At 50.4% G+C, this 24,004-nt stretch overlaps 1 protein-coding gene across 1 annotated transcript; it reads right to left on the bottom strand.

Annotated features, from left to right (window-relative positions):
* Positions 1-17,798: 17,798 nt before the first annotated feature.
* Positions 17,799-17,969, bottom strand: LOC128100149 (60S ribosomal protein L38-like). The gene has a single exon (XM_052722295.1). It carries the CDS (start codon positions 17,967-17,969, stop codon positions 17,799-17,801), a length of 171 nt encoding a protein of 56 aa, XP_052578255.1.
* Between the last annotated feature and the right edge of the window lie 6,035 nt (positions 17,970-24,004).

Here is a 24,004-nt window from a genome sequence, read left to right as displayed (position 1 = left end):
TGACAATTTCATGCATATATAATGCACTTGGGGCATATCCTCACTGTTCTCTTATCCACTTCACGTTTCCATGGAACCCCTTTTTCCCCGTGGACCCCTTCCTGCTTTCATGCTCTCTTTCCTTCCAGCTCACTATATTTAATCAGGATCATCTGCACCAGCTGGAGTTGGGGGGTTGTTTGCTTGAATAAGAGCAACTTCCCAGCAGCTACACCACTGAAGAATATGATTCCTTCTCTCCCAGCAAGCACCAACTGCCTACAGCACCTCAGGGCAGAGTGGAATCTTAAAGCCCCTCCTCTCTCCTTGAAGAGATGTTGATGGGCTCAGTCTTTTGTAAGGTTCAGCAGCCATAGCTGCCGGGTTCGTGGCTACAACAGCCATGTCCTATCCGGAAGATAGCGCTTCACAGTACCCCTTCCCATCCTTCAGCTCTTACATTTTTCTGCCCCCTCTTCTGTGATATTTTCTGAGCCTTGGAGCTGGTTACAAAGAAGTCCTGTTTAAGACCGAGCACTCAACTGTCACCTATTCTCAGCATATTGACCAGTTATTTATTAGTCTGTACATTTACTGCTGACCACAGCAAACAGGAGCTTCTCTGACCAAGGCTGAGAGCAGCATTAATCTATGGGTATAAATATAAATATTTAGAAGGTGGTTTGATACCACATCCATTACCAAAATATCAGTAGTAGGTTTGCTGCTAGGGCCTGTGGCCTCCAAAGCCATCGACTTTTGGCCAGGTTTACAGTACTAGGTATGAATTTTTGGTATAGGGTGGGCCTAACATCCAATTAGAAAGTGGTTGGTTATTCCCATAACAATCACTCCAGCATTGCACCAGTGGACACTGGCAGGTTGGTGTTAGACCTTGCAGAGTTCACAACTGAGTAAGACCATTGGTAACTTTTCTTCCCTAGCAGTCGATGTAGCACCTTCCAGCTCTATGGAAGCTAGCCCCCACTGGGAACTTATTGCATGACTTTTCTTGAGGACATGTGAGGAAATATTTATTTACCCACACAGGGTACCAGTGACAGTCCAAAAAAATTATTTCATCCAGTACAGCTTGATAAACCAATTAATTTAGCTGAGTTTATTTATAGCAGTGTGGGTGAAGGGCTATTCGGTACCTATAAGTTGTGCAACTTACAGGCAGTTATATTATAGAAGAAAACTATCCCTCTCCCAGCAATTATTTTATTTAAAATTACATGTGTGTGTGTGTGTGTGTGTGTGTGTGTGTGTGTGTGTGTGTGTGTCTGTGTTGTGCACCTGAGTGCAGTGCCAGTGGAGGCCAGAAGGGGGCATCCAGTCCTCTGGATCTAAAGTTACAGGAAGTTGTGAGCCGTCCCATATTGGTGTTGGGAATTGAAGTTAGGTCCTCTGCAGGAGTGGCATGTGCTCTAAGCAGCCGAGCCACCTCTGCAGCCCCTCTCCTAGCAATTGTTAACTACTTATAGATCCTTGTGTAAGGGAGGAGCCTTATGAGCTGTGTAAGCCTTCCCCATTGCCACTAGGGGATGTTAGCGGGCCCAATCTTTTTGTATGCGTGTGTGAGAGCATGCACACATGTGTGTTTGGGGAGATCACAGTTATTTTATTTCAAGACAGTAATGGCCTGGAGGACAACATTCCCCAACAGAATCCTTGTGCTCACTTGTATCTGAAAGCCTTCCTTATCTTGGGGCTATCATCTGGTCCTACAGGACTCCGCTTTCCAGAGTTTGATTGTGGTACTGTCTCTTGTCCCATAGGCTCTTACCATATGACCTTGAATGGCACAAGAAGGTTAATGTCACCTCCCCTGGATCTGGATTTCTGTGCCTGGTGAGGCTGGAAGGTGGCAGCGCTGAGTGAGAACAGATGAGATGCTGCATGGCCATCTGTGACATGGACAATGTGCCACAGCTTCCCACTTTGCCGCCTAGCACAAGCTCTTACTCTGGCAAGCGATAGGGTAACAGGGCCTGAGGCTGCCACGGTGCTGTGAGGAAGTCCACAATGACCCACGTGAGAAGGTCACATAGATTCACCACCTCAGCTGAGACCACAGCCACAAAGGACAGGCATAAAATGGAGCCAGTGGTGGTGCACACCTTTAATCCCAGCACAAGGAGGCAGAGGCAGGTAGATCTCTGTGAGTTTGAGGCCAGCCTGGTCTACAGAGTGAGTTCCGGGACAGCCAGGGCTACACAGAGAAACCCTGTCTTGAAAAGCCAAAAAGAAAGAAAAAAAAAGAGAGAGAGAGAGAGAGAGAGAGAGAGAGAGAGAGAGAGAGAGAGAGAGAGAAAGAAAGAAAGAAAGAAAGAAAGAAAGAAAGAAAGAAAGAAAGAGCGAGCCTTGGGCAGTCCTAGCTCTCAGTCCCTGGTTGTACCAGATGTGATGAGGCCAGGACACACTTGTGCAAGTGCTGGGCTTGTGGGGACTGCTGTGTCCCTGGACTGTCCAGTTCAAGCTTCTGCCCCACCCGCCCCTGAACTACAAGCCAGACATGACTATTTGTGTCCTTGCCTCACTGTGTTCTCCTCAGAGACCAGACCAGGCAGAAAGCCATGATGGGTAGAGATAGCTCCACTCTGCCCAGCCAGAAAAGAACATTTCCTCTCTCCCACTAGTTGGCTTGAGTTCCCCTCAGCCAGCCCGTGAGGCTGAGTCCACAGGTCCTGATACCAGGGGTTTTGGTGTCCATGGGAACCCTCTGCTGGATGAGAGACCACCCAGAATCCTGAACCTCAGGCTCTGAGCAGCAAGCCCGCTGTACCCAGTCTCTCTCTCGTGAGAAAGCATCCCATGTTGAACCTGGTGGTACTGAAGTGGGAGCTGAAGTCCGGCTGAGTGAGCTAATCAGAGCTGGGGCCTCTGGGGGCAGGCAGGCAGCACGAGCTAAGCAGAACCGGAGCCTCTGGGGGCAGTCAGGCAGCGTGCAGCCCATTTGTTGCTTCCTACCCATCTGCCTCTCTAGGGTCCTTCTTGTCCTCTCTCTTCAAAATCATTTTGAAAGGAGCATTTTCTCTCGCTCCAGCTCCCAGCCCCTCTGTCCCTGGCTTCTCACTGCTCTCAGCTCCACACGCAGCTGTTGGTTTCAGACCATTTAGCCTGCCGCCAAGTGCCTCTCCCTCTCTCTTGCAATTGCCGGTCTCTTAGTCTTGCCCCTCCACTAACCCCAAGGCCTTCTGCGTGGATCTACTGAGCACTGCACAGCAAAAATGGTCTTGTCATGACCCCTGAGGCCTCAGCCCATCTCCAGCCTGCCAGGTACTAGGATGGGGGGGAAAGAGTTGGTTAGACAGGATTTACCAGGAAAGACCCTGAAGGAGCAGAGGCAGCTGACTAGGGGCTGTGACCATGGCCTTGAAGCCAGACTATAGATCCATGCATTGCTCTATAGTGTCATGAGGGCAAGCATGCCAAGAGTGAGGCGCCTACTCACACCAGATCAGCCTAGGGGATGCAGATGTCTCTGGGAGTTTGCTTTCCCTCATTTTACCTCTGGGGTTGTTTTAGTTAGAGTTTCCATTGCTATGATAAAACCCTATGATCAAGGAAACTTATAAAAGAAAACATGTAATTTGCGCTTATGGTTTCAAAATGTTGGAGTCCGTGCAGGCACGGTGACCATTGAGAGCTCACATCTGGATCCTCAAGCAGGAAATGGAGAAAAAGAGCACATTGTGAATGACTCAGGTGCCTTTGGAACCTCAAAAACCTGACCCTGTGATGGACTTCCTCCAACAAAGCCAAATCTCATAGTCCTTCCCAAACAATTCCACTCACCGGCAGCCAAGTGTTCAGACATGAGCCATAGGAGTTCTGGGAGTCTTGGCAAATGGCTGCCCAGGGAAGTGTGCCTCTGTTTGGGGACCTCTAGTGACACTGAGCCAGTCTCGGTGTTCCAGAGAAGGTGGGCTGTCTGGAGAGGCATAGCAGAGAGCCCAGGGGCTTGGGATGCAGCAGAGCCCTCTGCTCCATTTGCCCAAGCCCTGGCCATCCTTCTGGGCCTTCTCAGGGTTCTCTCGAAGGTTCTGCATCACTTTCTTGTGGGATATTCTGTTGAGTAACTTGGGGAGTCCTCTCAGTACACAGTATTGTGATTTGTTTGGCTGTTTCCCATGCCCCTCTGACTACCCAGCTGGAAGAGAGCTTGCAGGAGGCAGGGCTTCCACTGCCCCCTTCCTGGATGCCCACAGTTCTTAAGGATATAACTGAGAGACTACCACCAGCAAGAATGTGATGTGGACACTTGAAGGCTCCTGCCTGTATCTGCAGGCTGGTGGTCTTGGAAGTATTCATGAGAACAGGGCAAATGAAGGCGTAGCCATCACTTCTACCCCCATGGCTAGCTTTTGTTAAACTCTTTCTAGGTTGAGACTTTCTTTTTACACTTTCTAGAAAACAGCTGGAGCCATGTGTAATTCTCCTAGTGGAAGCTTGGCCCAAGCAACCTCCAGCCCAGAATCTGGAAAGAAACAGGGGAGTGAGCAGGGGAACGTGGCGTCACCCTCTGTGAGCTTCCTTCCAAACAGACAGGGCTCACTGCAATGGGCAGGGAGGAAGCAGCAGATGACAGATAATCCTTCCTAATTATACATAATTACTGACAGCAAACACTCCCAGAGCCCTCGCTGTGTGCCAGGCGCCAGGCTTGGTACTCTTCCTCCTGATTCTCACAACAGGATGCAGACAGATCTTTGCACTCCTTTCTTTGATCCTTCTCCCCTTTCTCTGAGATGTAGTATCATTCCACCACCCATTCTAGTCTTGATCTCCTGGACTTAAGCAGTTCTCCACCTCAGCCTCCTGAATAGCTAGGGTACAGGTGCATGCCACCACATTCAGCTTTACCAGCCCTTCCTTATACATGTGGGAAATGAGCCACCAGGAGGCTGAGTAACTTGGCCAGAGACACCAAATGCAATCTTATTCCCCACTTAACACGAGCACCCAGCTGCTCACTGTACACGAAAGAGCTTTGTGTTGATGCTACAAGCCTGGTCCCATCATTCCTGGGGCTCCCCGGACCCAGGTGTCCCAGTCAGCCCTCAGCACAATTCAATAGCATGATAAACCATCATTCCAAAGCTGCACTGACTTGAAACGACACATACTGGTATCAGGAGTCTGAGGGCCAACGGCACACATTTATCACACAGCTGTGCTGTGCCAAGCGCTGACCTTGAGCAGACCTTCAGGATGAGCCACCAGCAGGAAAGATGTGCAAGACACTGTAGTGAGACATGCAAGAGCTGTCCAGAGTGCTGGAGTCGCAGAGAAGGAGTGACCGTTTCCACCAGGATGAACTGAGGACAGGGTTAACAAGTGAGCTGAGAGTTGAAAGAATTAGATTTCACAAAACATCAGGGGGGCATCTAAAAGTGGGAGCCACCTTTAACAAAGGTGCAGGGGTTTGAGGGACACGAGGGGAAGGCAGGAGGGAGGAACAGAGTGGATGGGTAGGCAAGGGGAGGGCAGTAAGATGCCCATAGAGGGAAAAGGGTTGGTCCAGGCAGCCTGAGAAGCATTTGAACTCTTGGATGGTAGGCTTGGCTGACCAGCTCTTAAGAGGGGAGGGCCAGAGTTGAAGGCAGAGAGGGTTAGAAAATGGCTGTAGCAGCTACACTGCTAAGAGATGCTGCACACCCAAATACCAACCGGTGAGGCTGGTGAAGACCTGGGTAAGGCCAGTGAGGGATGGGTGTGCATGGTTCCAGAACTCCAGCTGTGAGTTCCTGAAGCATATGGCCAAAAAGCAATCTAAGGAATTTTTCCATGGGGCTAAAAAATCAGTCAGATTCCGTGTGAAAGGGGCATTACTGAAATGGCTTTTTTAATCAATAGCAGCCTAATTGAGATAAATCCATGTCCCGGTACTTAACCCCAGGTGGATGCTTAAAAGAGCCCTCCTTATTAGTCAGCTTTTCATAACTGTAAGGAAATTCCTAAGGCCAGCTGCTTTAGAAAGGACACAGGCTGAGGCTGGGGAAACGGCTCCACCAGTAAAGTCCTTGTGGTACCAACATGAGGACCTGAGTGAGTCCCAGCGCCCACATAAAAGCTGGGCATGGTGACATGCACTTGTACCCCCAGCACTGGAGAGCTAGAGGGTGGGGGATCCCTGGAGCTCATTGGCCAGCCAGTCTATGCAAATTCACAAGCTTCAGGTTCCGTGAGCGACTTGAAGACCCTGTGTTGGAGCTGGGCCAAAGAGTCGGGTGGCGAGTGACAGAGAAGGACATCCAACATCAGCCTCTGGCTTCTATGTGCGCATGCACACATACACGAGCACACAGGTGCACACACACGAATGAATAAATCAGTCAAAGAGCAGAGTTTTATCTGGGCCCTTGGCTCTGGAGGTGTCTTGTTCAAACAGCAGGGCATAGGCACGGATGGGGGTTACATCAGACTGTGGCAGGCATGTTTGTGTAGTCTTGGGGACTCAATCCTAAAGACCTAGCCTATGCTAATCACTCCCCAAATGCCTCACTGTGTTTGGGTTAAGATTCTACAGACCTCTCTACGGATTTATTTATTTTAATGTGTATAAGTGTTTGCCTGTGCATACACAAGGGTACCGTGTACATGCCTAGTGACCTTGAAGGCCGGAAGAGAGTGTCAGATTGCCCTGGAACAGAAGTTACACATGGTTGTGCGCTGCCATGTGGGTTCTCGAAATTGAACCTGGGTTCTCTGCAAGAGCAGCAAGTACTTTTAACTGCTGAAGATCTTCCCAGTCCCTCATCTACTTAAAAAAAAAAATTTTATTTGTTTTATGAATTGGAGTGCTCTGTCTCCAGCCCCCCCCCCATCTTCTACTTTTTAATATCATTAACTGAAGACTAGGAATTCAACTCCTGTAGGAGTCTTGCGGGGGTGGACTATATTCCAATTTATCCAGCGCTTTGATAATTTTTTTCTTTAACTAGTTCTTTTTGTTTTGGTGGACTCTTTTTACTTTTTAATAAAGAGTTTCAAGCAGTTCAGACTGACCTTGAACTATCAGCGTAGCTAAGGATGACCTTTAGCTCCTGGTCCCCTTTAAATCCATCTTCCAAGTGCTGGTATTATTAGGCAAGCACCGCCACACCCAGCTTAAATTCATTCTTTCAAGGCAACACACATTGCCTGCTGGGTGCTACCACATGCTCTCTTCCAGGAGCAGAAGCCCATGCTAAGATCTGCCCTCTGTGGGCCACAGGCCACGTTCAAAGAGAAACAATCAAGGTGAGGTCTGCATGTGCCCTCAAGGGAAGACAGATGGGCTCCGAGGACACAGCTCCAACACAGTAATTCAGAACCCTTCACCAATGACAGTCAATACTCAGGGCTGACAGGAAGCAGCCTGGGGCTACCTGGCCAAGCCAGGCCTCACCGGGAGCCCCGGGGAGCCAGCGGGACCTCACAACCTTTTCCTTCTCATCTTACAGCCTGTGCCTCCCAACACAGGCCACTCTGGCCACGCCTGAGGCAAGGCCGTAGAACAGACAGACACCTGCCTGGACATGAAGCTCCCTCGGCATGCCAAGCGATGTGGCCAGCTGTCACGGAAGGAGGGCGAGGCTGAGGACAGCCTGCTTATTTTTAGCTCTCTTTATTGGCTGGGGCTCTGCAGACCAGGGCTCGGCTTGCGCTCATCGCTGATGCTGTTATTTCTCCCCACCAGGGCTGGGAATTAGTTTATCTTCTCGGCAGCCACCTCAGCAGCTGCCCACTGTAGCGTTAGGCCCCAGGCAGGCTGCTGTGTGTGTATTATTTTTGATTGACTATCTGATGGGGCATGAAACCACCTGGAGGGGGTGAGTGGGCTCAAGAGGTGACTGGGAGTGACTCCTTAGGATGCAGTTGAGTTGTGATTCCTGCGAAGGGTCTTGGGCTCTTCAGCAATCCCCCACTGCTCTGTAGTTGGCTCCTGTAGAGGCGCTGCAAAAGGCTAATGCTAAGAGGCAAGAGACAGGCGCCTGCCTTCTAGACCCATGCTGGCCCTGGCTGATGTAGTTGTGGGCTCAGCCTTTCGTGCCCAAGGAGTGCCAAGGTGACCTGGTGACTCAGTTTCTCTTTTCTGCTAAATAAGTAGCTTTCCCTTAGGGAAAGCTCTGGGGGCCCATTCCTTGCTTCTTCCAGCTTTCTGGTGAGTGCGGGCATTCCTTGGCTTTTGACTGCATAACTGTACTTCCTGCCTCTTTGCTTTTTGACAGATGCTCCCTCTCTGTGGTCCTGGGGCTCAAATCTCCAGGCCCCTTTCCTTCCTCTTACAACCCAGCCATTAGAATCTAGTGACTAGATTTAGGGCCCACGCAGAGTCCACGATGATTTCATGTGAAGATTTTCTTCCTTAGCTTTACTGTCTTTGTCTGAAGATTTGTGTCATTCCCCCACACCCTTCAACCCTGGCTCCTTAGTTGTATGTTGAAGCCTGCCCCCAATATTACAGAAGGTGTTGGGAGACAGGGTCTGTAAGGGGTATAAGCATGAAGAGAGAGCTCTTATAAGACCCTAGAGAGTGTCCTTGTCCCTGTCATTATGTGAGGACACAGAGAGAGGAGGCCACCCATGGAGTCGAGAGTGGCCTTCACCACGCACTACATTTATCTTGGATTTCCAGCCTCTAGATGGCTGGGCAATGCATTTCTATCATTTATAAGCCACCCAGTATACGGCACTGTTCCTCCAACAGCTCCAGAGGCCTGTCAAGTGCTGACTTCACTGTGTTTGGAAGGACTCTATTTCCAGGGCTGAGGAAATAGCCCAGTGGTAGAGAGCGCTTGCCTACTGTCTGTGGGGCAAGGACACGTTCCCAGGCACCAGGAAGACTCAGACGTGTCTTTTAGGGCATCATTTTCAATCCACCATGGCCAAGTCCTTATGGACACGCTTCTAAGCTCTATTCTCTAGTGTAGTACGACAGAGGCATGAGGTCAGAGGGCACGAGGCTTCTAGAAAAAAACAAAAACAACGCACCCCCCCACCCCCGCTTTCTAGGAAGCAACTTCTCTTCTGGGATGTTCACTTTCCATCCCGATGTAAGTGTGAAATGTATCCATCATCTGAGCCATGAGCATGGAGTAAAGGGGGCCATCAGGTCTGTCTCCTCCCTCACTAAAGGGAAAAAGAAAATATGAAGAAGTTGGAAGAATGTAGGGTTAAATAGAGTCCTACAGAATGTGTTCCACATTAAATCAGGACACAGGAGAAGGCCTGAAACCCTCTGAGATGCTGCAGCCACGCCGTATCTGACCTCAGCAAGGAGTGAGAGGTGGGCTGACACCTCAGGACCCCAGCATGCCCTGGCAAACTCAGATGTTTACCCTCAGCTCTCCTTCACCTGCTGGGACCTTACATCCCAAAGTCCTCCACTGGAGTCTGGCCCCAACCCTAGCACCCACCCCCCTGGGAAGCCTCTCCTCCCTCTCTAGCTCCTATCCAGATCCAGCAGCACTAGCTCATCCCTTAGGCTTGATTTTCTCAGCTTTCCAGGTGATAGGAGCTAATCTGCCAGGCAAACAAACACAAACCCGCCTGGGAGTTAATGACGGAAACTGTTGAGACATTCAACCACACAGGAGCGGCTGGGTGCATATTTGCATTTTCAAGCAGAAGGGACTTTGAATCTGAAGAGAGGAATTGATATCGGTGAGAATTCTCAACACAGTGAGTTAAATTTCTGACCCGAGGATCTTTATCAGGGCCCTGGACTTCATCTCCGGTGTGCTGCCCCCATCCCCCAAGTGGGCAGGTGTGTGCACACATCACACCCCCACCCCGTGCACACACACATGCACCTGCACAGGAGCCTGCTGGGGAGCCAGTGCCCCGCAGTCCAGGCCGTCTCTTGCCCTGCGCACATTGGGCCACCAGAGGCCTTTGTGGAGCCTCACCCACGAGCTAGTCTCCATGGACCAGCATTTCAGACAGGTCTGGGTCACACACACACATTGCAGGATCTGTGTCCTACTGTTTGCTCTTTTTTGAAGGCTAAAACAACAGCGATGTCCTTTGTGAGGCCAGTAATTGTCTTTGGAGCCCACTCTCTTAGCATTTTTTTTTTTTTATTAAGGGGAGATAGTTTGTCTCAGCCCACTACTTGACTTTCTCCTCGGTGGACTTTTGTTGTTGTTAGACAAGGTCTAAGATAGGCCAGGCTAGCCTCACACTTGCTCTACAGCCCAGGGTGGCCTTGGACTTGTGATTCTCTTGCCTTGGCCTCCCCGTGCTGAGATTACAGGCACCAGCCACTGTTCTCAGCTCCCTCTCTTAAAGCCAGCTGCTCTAAAGTGGGTTTGCATGGTGCTTGCAAAATGGTGTGTGTGTGGCTTTTAATCTACTTGACTTGTTCCGAATTACAGATTCCATTCTCCTGCCGCTCAGCACCGCCTTTAACTCGTCCACAGACTCTGAAGAGCAATTTCCCTCCCGCTGTGCAGAACCTGCTGTGTTTTGCATCTCATCCTGACTAGTCTCTTAGGCCTGGGCCCCTTCTCCCTCACCGCACAAGAAACGCAGCCACAGATGCCCCGAGACCCAACCCCTTAGGAGCCTGTTCCTGAGACTTCCCTTGAGGCACTTGCTGGGAGCAGAACTAGCTGGACCACAGGGAAGGCCTGGCTTGTGTTGGCCTCAGAGCCACGACCTCCCTTCTAGAATGGTCGCTTTGGTCAATGTCCCCATCTACACTACTGTGCTGGTCACTCTTCTTGTCTCTTTAATAGAACACCCAAGAGGAATAGCTTAAGGGGGGGGATGGTGATTGACTTGGCTCAAGGCTCGGGGGACACAGCCTACTGTGGTGGGAAAGGCATTGTGTGAACCGCAGGCCTGAAGGAGCGTCAGCAGCTCTCAAGTCTTGGGGGCATACGCCTATGTACTAGTTAGGTATCATGTCCAGAAGGTTCTAGAGCAGGGGTTCTCAACTTGTGGGTCACAATCCCTTTGGGGGTCGAATGACCCTTTCACAGGGCTCGGCTATGACCCTGTGCATATTGGATATTTATATGACTCCTAACAGTAGCAAAATTACAGTTATGAAGTAGAAACAAAAATAATTTTGTGGTTGGGGGTCGGCACAACATGAAGAAGTGTATTAAAGGGTCGCAGCATCAGGAAGGTTGAGAACCGCTGCTCTACAGACTCTCAGACAGTGTCCCCTGGGGAGTACCAAGTGTTCAGACATGTGAGTCTGGAGAGGACACATCACACACAAACCTCAATAACTACCTCCAGGATTCTGTCATGTGGCTCCCTAGTCATGAAACATAGTACAGCTGACACTGTGGGCAAGTTCTGGTGGGCCCAAAATGTGAGAAGACAAAGCCTATGAAGTTGGCCTGAAGACGTAAACAACTATTGGTGTTACCATACGGTTCTGTTTTCAGACTGCCTCAGACCCATGGCTATGTGGGTGCTGGGTGTCTTTGCACACTCTACTCCACATGCTCCCCCTGCTCCTGCTCCTCCTCCTCCTGCTCCTCCTGCTCCTCCTCCTCCTGCTCCTCCTGCTCCTCCTCCTCCTCCTGCTCCTCCTGCTCCTCCTCCTCCTCCTCCTCCTGCTCCTCCTGCTCCTGCTTCTTCTACTCCTCCTGCTCTTCCTGCTCCTCCTGCTCCTCCTTCTCCTCCGGCTTCTCCTCTTTCTCCTGCTCCTCCTCCACCCACTCCTCTTGCTCCTCCTCCTCCTCCCAGCCCCTCCTGCTACCCCTGCTCAGCCCTTCTCCACTTGCTCAGTCCTGCTCTCATCACCCTGTGGGCTAAGCTGTGTGGGAGATTCACTTGGCTTTCTGGTTGGTTGTGGACATTGAGGGATATCACCCGGGACTAGAAGGAGACTCTGGGACAGGAGAATGAAGTGGGAATTTACCTCTCTGACTGCTCTGACATCAAAACGTGTCTAGATCTCTAGGGCTTTTTTCAGCGTGTGTGTGTGTGTGTGTGTGTGTGTGTGTGTGTGTGTGTGTGTGTGCCTCTCCCTTGTCACTGTGGGCTACTGCACCCTCCGTAGCTGATTTTCCTAAGCCCTGTCCATTCATCAATGTGCACATTCCTTACTAAAGGGACTGTGTGACCTGCTTCCCATGAGGACCTGGCTGATGAGTGTCAGATACTTAACGCGATGTGCCATCACTTCTGGGTGTTTTGGCTAAGATGGAGTGTTAAAGGAGTACACAAAATGATGGGGAGTCTGGATGACATTTGAGCACAGGTCTAGCTCCTACCCTGGGTCCCCAGTCAAACAATACCCAGAGACAGCTTCCCCTTCATACCACCTAGTCGCTCGTGTGTCTCCAAAGCCCAAAGTGACCTTTGGTCAGCACCGTGATTCTCCCCACCTCGGGCTCCTCATCCAGCTCCTTCAGATCTCTGATTCCTCTGCTGAAGACTGAATTCTGCCTCCTTCACCTTAGTGGCCCCAGGACTGTCAGCTCTTAAAGCCGGATTTGAGCCCCAGTTTCCTCTCAGCGTCTGGCCCACAGCAGACTCGTGGTGCTTACAGATGCTTGCTGGTCCTGCAGTCTTCTCCCTGCGCCCACCAGTGGTGAACATTTGCCTCTCCCTGACCTGTCTGGGCCCTTAGTCTGTCCCACTTTTGGAAGGAGCCAATGACAGATGCTGGAAGATGTAGTACAGGGAACCTGGGGGGCCAGAGGTCTGACACTTTAATTGCATAATTATTTCCACAGTAATGTTGGTGCTGGGGAAGATGAGGCCTGCTGCCTGCAAGATGGATGGCATGAGGAAGAGTGAGTTATATTTTCCCAGATAAAAGCACCGATTGCCTATAAACTCTGATTTTGCCTGATGTAAAAGCCACTTTATTGCACATCCAGAAATTACTACCCGTATAAAAGCACATTATTGTGATGTAAAAATAGATTTTTATATAATTTTTTCATGCCACCACCTTGTAATTCCTCATTTCCAAGCACCCTGAGATTGCACTGAGGTTTATTTTTCTCTTTTAATTGTTTGCCATGGCATGCCAATTTATGGTGAGATAGTCTGCCTAAGATCAGAGCAAGGCTAAAACATAAATTTCAGCCATCACTTCATGACAGGCAGGGTTCTGGGGCACCCAAGATTCCATCAAACAAAACCCGGTTCCATGTGGCGCCATAGTCTGGGGTGCTGAGACTTCCATTTCACATTCATCCGAAGCAGGAACGGAAGCAGAGAGCAGGAATGGAAGGGGCCTCTGTTTCCTCCACTTGGCACCTGCCCTGCAGAATGCATTACAGCCCTGCCTCCCTGGCCACTGCCTGCCTGAATGAAGCCAAGGCGATCTGGGCTCTGGTCTGTGGTTCTGAAGCCACACTGGCCTGGCCTGACCCATCTGGCTAATGAGGCTACCCATCCACTGGTTCTTCATTGTGTGGGGACCACACATCCCATAAAAGCTTGCCTGCCAGAACTTCGGTCTTTTCTTTGGGTGCCCTCCAAAGTAGTAGCCTACCAAGCTCTACTAGGGCAACATGACTGTGTGGCTCCCTGTCGAAAGCCCTGGCCTGAGGCTAAGCTGCTCTGTTTGGTTACTGCTCTGCTGCTAAAAGGAAGACTCCAAAAGATTCCTGATACCCCTGGTGCTGTGTCCTGCATGGGTCAGCCCTGACAACTTGGCTGGGGTGACTGGGGAATACAGAAACGACAGACACACGTGTGGAAAAGCTGGCATCAGGTGGGCAGTGCTCACTCTGATGGAGGGTACCTAACCCCAGGAACTCAGCACAAGGTGGAGGAGTTAGCTGGTTTTGGTGGGAGGTCTCGGTAGGGGAAAAGTCTCAAGTTGTAAACATCTGAGAGAAGGAAGCTGTGGTCCACAGTTGATGCACTGGTTTTAGCTGAAGGTCAGTCTAGTCAGCAAATGTACTTGGACCAAGGAGGCTTCGCGGTCTCTCTGAGCCTCGCCCGTGGAAGGAAGGCTTTGCCATTTCCATGGGTCTGAGTCATTGGGGTCTTGACAGGGGCGAGCCTGTGTCAACATATACTTCACTCAGGACTTCATCCACTCCCCACACCCCTGGACTTCCAGACAGTGTCTTCATGTAAGGACCAAGAGGGTCGTTTCTCTTTCCTTACAGTTTTGAGGGTAGGGACTGAGGGCAAGCAGGAGGCGAAACCAGGCGGCTTCTCATCCCGAGAGAGCCCTTCCCTTCCCCCCACCTCCTTCTTAGTCTGCATCTGAGGCCTGCTCTGGTTCCCGATGCCAACGCTGCACTGGACCACCTTGGAGTACCTCTGTGTGCTGACCAAAAGTGACTAGTTAGTCAGCTGGTACTTGAGGGGCCCTCCTCCACTGATGGACCAGTGGTATGTGAAGGAATGAAGGTGTAGATCACTAGCCCTCACACTTTAGTGTGCCCCAGAAGCATCTGCCAGGCTCCTTATGGTTTTCCTTGAGCAGTTCCTTTAGCGGTGGACCCAGAATGCGACGATTGCCACCTGGGAACCCCTCTTTGAGGGCCACTTGCTGGGTTCAGGCTGATTGTGAAGGGGAGGTTGTTGAGGGTTCTGTGTAGGGTAGATCAACTGGAGGGCAATCTGGACGGCATCCCAGTTCTTGTGAGAGGGGAAATGAGAAAGGACTGTTGGTAGAAGTTCCCAGAGACCTGAGCAGGATTAGTACAGGGACCAGGAGCCATAAGAAGTCCGATTCTGCGGTCCCTATAGTGTCCTGGCTACCCCAGGGGATGTCGGCTTCTGCCTGGCTGCTGCGTTTTGGAACTCAGGTTAATCTGGGTCAGAATCCTGGAAGCCTTGGGCCTCCCCAACCTTGCGACGTACAACGTGCCGGGTCAACGGGAGTAAGAACCGAATTTTCATGGCTTAGAGCTGTCGAACCATTTAGCAAGAGATTCCGGACTTCCAGGAGCTATGACCCCTTGCGGGGAGGGGGAGCTCGCAGCGAGCCGGGGTTGTGAGGCCTCTCTGGACCAGAACGTGGTCCCTGGTAGTTATCAAGGGTGCTGAGAACAAGCACCCTGCTTGGGACTGGGCCTGGAGGCGAGGATGCAAAGCGGTGGCAGAGGCCGACTTCCAGCCTCGCCCTATCGCTAACGAGTCCCGCGACGTTGGCCAAGTCTCTTCTCCTGCTCTGTCCGTCTGTAAAATGGGAGCTTGATTGGGGTTGGGGCTGTGGAGACGTTAACTTCCAGGTCTGAAGCTCAGGGGATTTATGGTGTGAAAGGCTCAGAGACACTCTTACAAAACGGTTCAGTTATACTCCCAACCCAGCAGCGGGTGTCTTTGGAAGAAACGCCATTCACGACTCTCCGGATTGGTGGCTCACTACAATCAGGGCACTCACAGCCCACGCTCTGCTCATGCCACTGCCTCGCCTGGACCTCTAGGGGGCGCTGTCTCCCGAGCATGGGTGTGGTTGCCTGGCTCAGAATCGGGTCTGAGACCTTGGCCCAGAATACATACCCTGTTCCACAGCGGGGTGGTGGGATGCAGGCATGTGATGTGTTTGGCACAGTGCACCGCCCCGTGGATACAGCTATGTGGTCAGTGGGGACCTAACCAGCTCTAAATTTTGCCAGGCTCTGCACCAGACAAGTCCAGTATTTCTCCCAAAAGATTTGGGAGAGCATCAACCTAGAGCAGCAATACAGGGTCAAAGGAATATGCTTTTCCAACAAGTGAACACTGGTCATGGGCTTCCAGACCACCTGGTGCAGATCAAGTTCCTGCCTGGATCTGGTGGAGAGGTGAGGAGGGTATTGTCATATCCAGAGGCACTTTTTTCTCCTTTCTTGATCTACCTGGACCATTCATAATTACTTGCTGAATACTTGCTGATGGACACTTCCGGGACCAGGGATATATATATATATATATATATATATATATATATATATATATATATATATATATATATATATATATATATATATAAAACAAAAACCCAAAACATGGCTCATCCTGTAGACTATTTATAAAACAGGTAAAAAGACTTCCCTTTAGTTGAGGGCCAGGCAGAGACCTTTCGCTGTCACAGGCATCATGGCCATATGAAGGTTTGCAATCCATTAGCTTACGCTAGAGTGTAGATCTGCCACGTCTCGGCTGGCTCTGGTTCCTAAGCAGCCCAGCCCTCTCCTAGGTGAGGTTATCTTGCCAGACCAGGGTCGGGTCCTTACACCTAGACTTCTGGCTCGATGTCGGGAGTTTTGTTTGCTCTCAGTCTCCAAATTCAGGTCCTGCCTGACTTCCCAGACCCCTCTACTTCCCAGTTCCTGCTGTCAGTTTCTGATCTCTGGGAGACAGAGGACAGCAGCTCCTAAGGTGGGCCTGAGGCTCCAAGCATCCTCTGAGTTTGTTAGAAATGTGCCATGCCCTTAACTCAGCACTCAGGAGGCAGAGGTGGATCTCTGCGAGTTTGAGGCCAGCCTGGTCTATACAGGGAGCTTCAGGCCAGCCAGGGTTACAGAGTGAGACCCTGTCTCTAAACAAAACAAAACCACCTCCCCAACAAACAAAAAGGGGGAGGTCCTTAGCCTTGCAGCATCCTTCCTGAATCAGAACCTGTATTTTAACAAGCCCTCTCCCTCCAGTGGCTCAAAAGCTGTTACAGTGTGAGAAGCGGTTCTAGCTGCCTGGAAAGGCTTGCCCCCCCGCAAGGCAAAATGCAAGGGTGGTCTTCAGAAAATGCCCACTGCTTGAAGAACTTAGTCACCTCTATATTCAGAGTCTTCACTCTTTTTACTTCTAGGTGACTTCCTGTTCTTGATCTTAGACTCTTCCCCAAGGAAATAGCTTGTGGATTACTGATAACCTACCAAAGACATCTGCTGACAGGGCAGAAGGCTTGATGGGCTTAGCTGTGGGTCCTCTGTGCCCAGCACAGCACAGGTGCTTATCCCATGCTTACCGGTCCATTCCTGGCAAATGCAACATGACAACCCTAACAGCCAGGGCACGAGCTTGCTGGGCTGGGCAGCGCTGCTTTGAGACGTTTCCAGCCCTCTGTTTCATAAGTGCATGTCTGCTGTCAGCATGCTGTATGGTTTCTTAAAAGAAAATCTTCTCATTGCATTTATTTCTCTATATGTGTATGTGTGGCCATGTGCCGCAGCACTTGTATGGAGTCAGACGACAACTTGCACAAGTCAGCCTCCCTTATACCACCTGGTCCTAGGGTCTGAACTTCAGGTTGTCCAGCTTGGGGGCAAGTGCCCTTACCCACCAAGTCTTCTTCTGCCCAGGATGCTGTATTTTGACAGAGGCCTGGATCTTCTGTCCATGAACGCACAAAGACAAGGGCAGCAAATATATGGGACCCGCATGACCGTCCCCCTTTCTCACGCTCTGGGTAGACATCAATAATTGATGACAGCTGACTTTCTGGCATGACCTTCTAGTCCTTTCTCACAGCACCCCAGGGAACCACTATCAATTGATCAGACATGGCACTGTTTGTGATCTTTGCCTCTTGACTCCCTCCCGGGCGCTGCCCTCCACAGATCAGTCCAGATGAGACAAGGCAGTCAGGCTGGAACCCAAGGATGCCCATGGTTCTCCTCTCCCACGACACTGCCTATTGTGTGTGTGTGTATGTATGTGTGTGTGTATGTATGCGTGCTACCACACCCAGGAAGATCCTCAAAACAACCTCCCCGGTTGTTCAAAGCTGGGTGGTGGGTGCAGCTAAACTCACCTTTGCCACACAGGTCTCTCAAATAGAGGTCAAGATTACATGGAGTTCAATACGGGCCTCCACGTAGCTTTCTCTCTTTTCTTGACTTTTCACAGTCAAAACACAGAGGTCTGGTTCATTTCAGCTCCTTCTCTGCCAAACCAGGGGGCAGGGACTATTTCAACTTCTCAGTCTTCTCTTTATCTGTGATGACAAGGGTGTAAATGTACCTGCTGCATCGAACCTTGAACTTCACATTATCCTTGTTCTTGATCTTGACAGATCTGGCATCCTTCTGCTGGGCTGTGAGCAGAAAGTCCTCAATTTCCTCAATTTTCTGAGGCATGGCAATGGACGCTTGGTGCTGGAGACCACACCCAAAATACGCACAGCCCCATGAAGGTTTCTATGTTCACACCAGATCTCTTCCCATGTCCTGTATATACACCCTCACCCAGGTACTGATCTCTTTGTGTCTGTTATCTTGTCAAATGGGAACATTTCCAACCATCACTCATGTGGTGTCTCTCAGCCCCCAGGGTTTTTGAGAATGAACATGGAAGGGCAAAAAGTGCTCTTTACATGGGTGTCAACATTTTCTGCCTGGCATGGTACCTTAATTTGGGCCTGGAAGGCTCCCTTTGTATACAACTGGGATATCATGCCACGAAGACAGCTGCCATCAATTATTGATGTCTGCCCAGAGTGTGGAGGAAGGGGGCAGTCATGTGGGTCCCCTGTATTTGCTATCCTTGTCCCTGGCCTTAGATTCATGTTTCTTTCATAGCCAGTGAGGCCTCTGTGTGTGCCGAGGCTCACATGTGCACTGAATTCCTGTGGTGGCTGAGGGAGGAGTGTGGCCTCCCAAATCAGGGCTTTCTTGGGAGTCACGTGTGAGGGTTCATCAGTCGCTGATGATCAGGACTTCTGATCAGAATGGCAGTTCAAGACACAGGCAGGCCTACAGTAACTTACCCTTTTGCCTGCTAGATCTAGATTTTAGGTCCCAAGAAAGATGTCCATGTGTGGGTTCTGACTGGTCAGCATCTCTCTCTGCCAAGTGGAGTGTGGTGCCGCCTATCAAAGACTGCTGTTCCTTCAGGACCAAAACTGTGCTTGGCCTGTGACAAATGCTCATTATTCAGGGACTGGCTGCCTCAGTAGTCCCAGATCCTAGAGTCTCGCAGCCAAGTGACCTCAGCCCCTTCTTTCCTGACACTCTGGATGCCACCTGGCTTTGGACACACAGTGGTCTCTGGAGCAGAGGTCTGCTCCCATGAGTTTGGATTTCCTGACATCATTAGTTCCTTTCACTGGATAGTGCAGGGATGCTTCACCACCCCTCTCCAAGTAGGAAGCCAGGGACTGGTTACCTGGGTATAAACAGGGAGGGTGCACTGATTTCTCTCAGCTCCAAATCTGTGCTGGTGCTCACACAAAGGGCCTCACAAATGTCTCACTGGATTCTTTGTGAGTCCTAAGAATTCTTTAAAATGTTTACGTGTGTGTGTGTGTGTGTGTGTGTGTGTGTGTGTGTGTGTGTGTGTGTTCAGCAGATAACTTGCAGGAGTTTGTTCTCTCCTTACACCACATGAGGCTATGAGGCTTGGATACTGAACTTAGGTTGGCAGGTGTGGTAGCAAGCAAGCACCCTTACGTGCTGAGCCATCTGTCCCATGCCTAAGAACTTTTTGGTCTTCAGCTTACAGATGAGTAATCAGCCTCACCGAGGTGGGTGAGGGTCCTCAGCTAGTACATGGCCTGCAGAACACAGTCTGTCTGCCCGTCATTAAAGCAATGTCCTCGAGCACCATGTTGCAAAGCTCCTTGAGGCAAACCTCATTTGCAAGTTCTCAACCAGTGTGAACACATGTAGTCTGGCTGACATCTATTTCTATCAGTCTATGGCCACAGCCCCAGCTCGGTATGACATTCTTTGAAACTCAGATTCTTTGGCTGGAGAGAAGGCAGCCTAAGAGGGGGCTGACTCTGGTTCCTGAACTGTAGTTTCCTCTACCATGAGACACTCCTGACCACAGAGAAGCTGAGCATACGAACACAAGGCAAAGCCAAATACATGTATCATTTATATTAACCACAACTTTGGACAACTGAGAACAGGGAATGTTGACGAAACAGTATCAGTCCCTGGCTCATACCCATCAGTCCAGAACTAATAGTATGTGGCTGGCTGAGGGAGAAGCCTGAGATAGCTGGCCTATTTGCTAGATCCCAGCAAGTCAGGTGGTGCCTATAGATTGAGATCATCTGCTCACTGATTTGCATCAATAGTACCCTCTCCCTGGCACAGTCACTGTGCCCAAGGGCCCAAATAATGACTTCATGGAGCCAGGATAATTGATTTTTACTGCTGGCACCTAGGCTTCGGGGCCCTTGTGTCCTTATAGTCTTGACATGGTCCAGTCAGAGCTTGGTGAGCCTGAGGGCCACTTTACCCAGTGCCAATGCTAGCCTCAAGCTTAGGGGCTCTAGCAAAGGTCTCCAGAGTGTGAGACCCACCCCCCTCTCCACTAGGGCTGTTTCAGGGGAAAATGTCTTTTAAAAGAGAGGTGACCACAACATCTGAGCAACGGTGACCAAGGTTGAAAATCTTGGCAGGAAGCTACTGGGATGCAGTTTCTATACTTTGACCAGCATGGTAGCTTCAGAAGTGCAGGATCTGTCAGAAACCCACAGGACATAGACTCAAGATCTGTAGACCTGGAATTACACTCCAACTTGAGAAGGGAGCGGGAACTCGCAGGCTTCCCAGCTCCCCCTACTAAGACTGTTTTCTTCCTACAGGTGAGGCTTTGTTAGCTGATGAAGAAAAGGTCCCAGTTTTGCGGCCGCACACTGCACTGGGCTGTGGGCAGCTTTCTCCAAGGAGAGAGCTCTCAGACCTGTACTCCACCAGGCACTACCTGCTCAAGTCCCTTCCCCTTGAACCCTCCCACAGCTCCTCAGAAGTGCTCCTTCTGAGGACACACTCATCCCCCGGGAAGCCCCCTTTCCCTCACGCTCCCACACAACACGGACATGTAATGATCTGTGTACACTCCTGCCAGGCTGACAGGTGGTCTCCAGCATCTTTCTTTGCCCTTCATGTTCTTGAATTTATTATCCATGAGCAGGCCTCTTTATGCTCCAGTTTACTCAAAGTGGTGTCACAGCCTCGATCCAAACACACGGAGTTGTTTCCTTTCAATCCCAATTTGGACATCACGTGCCTGAACAATGTTTTTTTTTTTTTTTAAATAAATAATGGTGTTAAGTGAGATGAAGTCCTCTGAGATACACCTTACTCAACATTTTAAAGATATCTCCATGTTGCCACACCGTCATGGCTGCGGTGCCCATATTTTTGTTGTTGGGAACAAGACTGTAATGTCTACTCTTGCATGGCTCTGAATGAGAGCAATTTGGAATAGTGTCATCTTGAGCTAATGCTTGCTCATCCACCTACTCTATCAGCCTCCCCTCATCATCTGCGCCTTCTGTGAGCTCCATGAAGCTAGGACCTTATTGTCCCCGGCCCTCAGAACAGTACCTGCCTACAGCAAGCAGCACAGGAGATGTTAAATGCGTAGGCAGACCCGTTGTTCCCATTCTTAGGAAAAACGCCTCAGCTGAGCAGTGGAGACGCACACCTTTAATCCCAGCACTCGGATCTCTGAGTTCAAGGCCAGCTTGGTCTACAGAGCAAGTTCCAGGACAGTCACCAACTATACAGAGAAACCCTGTCTTGAAAAAAAGAAAGGAAGAGAGAGAGAGAGAGAGAGAGAGAGAGAGAGAGAGAGAGAGAGAGAGAGAGAGAAAGAGAGAGAGCAGCTGCAGTTATACATGTGCTGGGGGGCTGGTTTCCACAATGCTCCACACAAGCTGCAGGTGCTATGAACATGCTGTGGACGGTTTGAGGACCCGGGCTGCAGCAGGAAGAACCGCCTCCTTTGTATAAGGACAAGGGCACCCTGGCTTTCCCAGCTGAGCCAGGACCCCAGCTCACCCTGCAGGTCCCCAGGGGTCGAGCTGGCTGAGATGGACATCCACCAAGGTGAGAGCCATGATGTAGAGAAAAATCATAGGCCTGGGGCCAGGAGAGCTACTTTCTATTCCTGGGCCTGCCATTAATAAGCTGGGTGACCTTGGGCAAGTCACTTTGTCTCTTTTCTCATCTTGTAAAATGAGTCTGGACAGTGATAGCTAATGCCTGAACTGAGAACTCGTCAGAACCACAGAGGAAGCATGTTGAAAGTAGATTCCTAGGCCCCACCCCACACAGCTTGGAGCAGCAGTCCAGAGTGAAATGGATCGGTACAATATTTATATGGTAATGAATAAAAAAACCTGAGCATCAGAAGCACTTGCCTATGGTTAAAAAATTCAATAGTGCTGCCCACCCCCTGTAGTGCTGTCTACAGGCAACCACTTTTAATCATCTGCTTTTGATCTTCTGGGGGTTACCAGCTTATTGCTAAATAATATGCCAGCTCTTGTTTCATCAACTTCAAACATTGCCCATTGTCTTCCTGCTCTGATAGATGAAGACTTCGCTCCCTTGCCCCACCCCACTATAGTTCTGACAGCTATATTTTAATGAGCACCCCAAGTGATTCTAATGGAGTGGGGTCTGGCAGCCATGCTTTGGGATGAAACTGCCCTGGGAGACTTTTCGGTAGGGACACACATGTCTTCTCAGGCATCTTAACAGCCTGCTTCTTCCAAAATATTTTTTTTTTTCAGTGCTGGGATTTGAACCAGGGCTCTCCTGATGCTACGTGAACACTGTACAGCTTAGCTACACACCCACCTTTGACCCCTGATGGGCTGATAGGTCCTTTTCCCACCTCTGGATGGTCTAGAAGGCTGGCTGTGGGCATCATGCTGGTAACCACATTGCTCTGGGTATGAGGAGGGTGTGGAACTGCTCTGTTCATCATTCTGACACCTCTCTTTATGAAGTGTCACCGGTCCGTCAGGTGCCAGTGATGAGATCTCTCCTCATCTTAGGGACTGGTGTGGCTCTGGCTCCAGCAGACTGCTAATCCCCGCCTTCTTTGTTAATGACAAGCACAGTGTATTCGGGGAACACAGACAAGGGGAGAACGCAAAGACACTGTTATGTCACCTCCTGAGTCTAACACACACACCAAGTTGAGAAGTCAACACATGGTTATTGACACTAACTGAAGCACATCACAACCAGCCAAAACCAAAACGCAAAAACACACAATAGACAAAGTCCACCCATCAGGATGGAGGCCAGAGAGAGGTTGACTGGGAAGGAGCTGGTGATGGCCTCTAGCTTGGCGTGGTGCTGTTCACGTGTTCCAGCTGTGCCCTTGTAACTGTGAACTTTTCTGAATGTGTTTCTTACATAGGTTGCCTGCAAAGAAGGGAAGGAGCAATACCAAGCAGCTCTCCTTCCAGCCTCCTAACATCCACTTACACAAGCCCTTCCCCGGAACTGTTCAGGTGTGGAAGGGGAGCCAGAAACGGGGCCTGTGCTAGTGTGGTTTGGGATGTGGGGGAGGCTAAGCATGGCTGGAGCTGAGGCCTGGAGATCCTGCAGGTCTGATGGATTTCAGAATGCCAGCGTGGCACCCTGCAGAGTGAAGCAGCCCGCTGGGTCAAGAAGTGGCTGGAAATGAGACCCAGCATATTCCCCGGGAAGGACGACAAGACACCAGGGGACCAAGACTCATGTGCCATCTCCCCTACCTGCTAGCAGCCAAGCTGCCGGGTAGAGGGTGGCGTATGGGCCCCCAGCCCGCCTCCCCAGGCTGCTGGCCAACCTAGTGTAAATATTATTACACTCCCACGCATGTGAAGGACGTTAATTATTAAAACACATGCCACCCAGGGTAGTGCACTGTAATTAGGTTCAAATTAAATTAGCATCCTCTTGTAATTAGGACATCAATAACCACTCTTGAGGCACCAGCTCTCTAGCCCCTCCCTAGTGCTTCCCAACATGGGCTAATGCAAGAAAAGGGGTCCATTTGACTAACTCTCCCCAGGATGTAGAAATAATCAAACCAATAAATAAAGTAAGGCAGCCATGTGAGCCCTTTCCTCCATGCCTGCCTTCTTTGCTGGCCCCGTGTGTAGCGGAGAGGAAGATGATGGTCCCTGAGAAGGAGCTTCAAGTATCAGTATTTCCCTGACCGTCATTAAACCCGAGCTCTAGGAACTCCCAGCACACAGCTAGAGACGAGCGAGCGAACCGTCTACCATCTGTCAGACCAACTTTCCCCTCTCCCACTGAGAAGCTTCTCTAGCCACCTGGGCCTGGGGCTTAGACCCTTGAAACTGCAGGGGCACTGCCCCTGCTGGGTTTTATTCTTGTATGGTACTGGCTACCTCCTCGCCTACCTGCTG

Source organism: Peromyscus californicus, unplaced genomic scaffold (genome assembly GCF_007827085.1).
Source record: "Peromyscus californicus insignis strain IS unplaced genomic scaffold, ASM782708v3 Scaffold_6__1_contigs__length_162567912, whole genome shotgun sequence".
Taxonomy (NCBI): domain Eukaryota; kingdom Metazoa; phylum Chordata; class Mammalia; order Rodentia; family Cricetidae; genus Peromyscus; species Peromyscus californicus.
Note: the sequence above shows the minus strand (reverse complement) of the source record. Positions and strands in the feature narration are given on the sequence as shown.

Bases quoted from the DNA above. Each gene is read 5' to 3' on its own strand.
- LOC128100149 (XM_052722295.1), bottom strand. From the start codon at position 17,969: ATGCCTCAGAAAATTGAGGAAATTGAGGACTTTCTGCTCACAGCCCAG.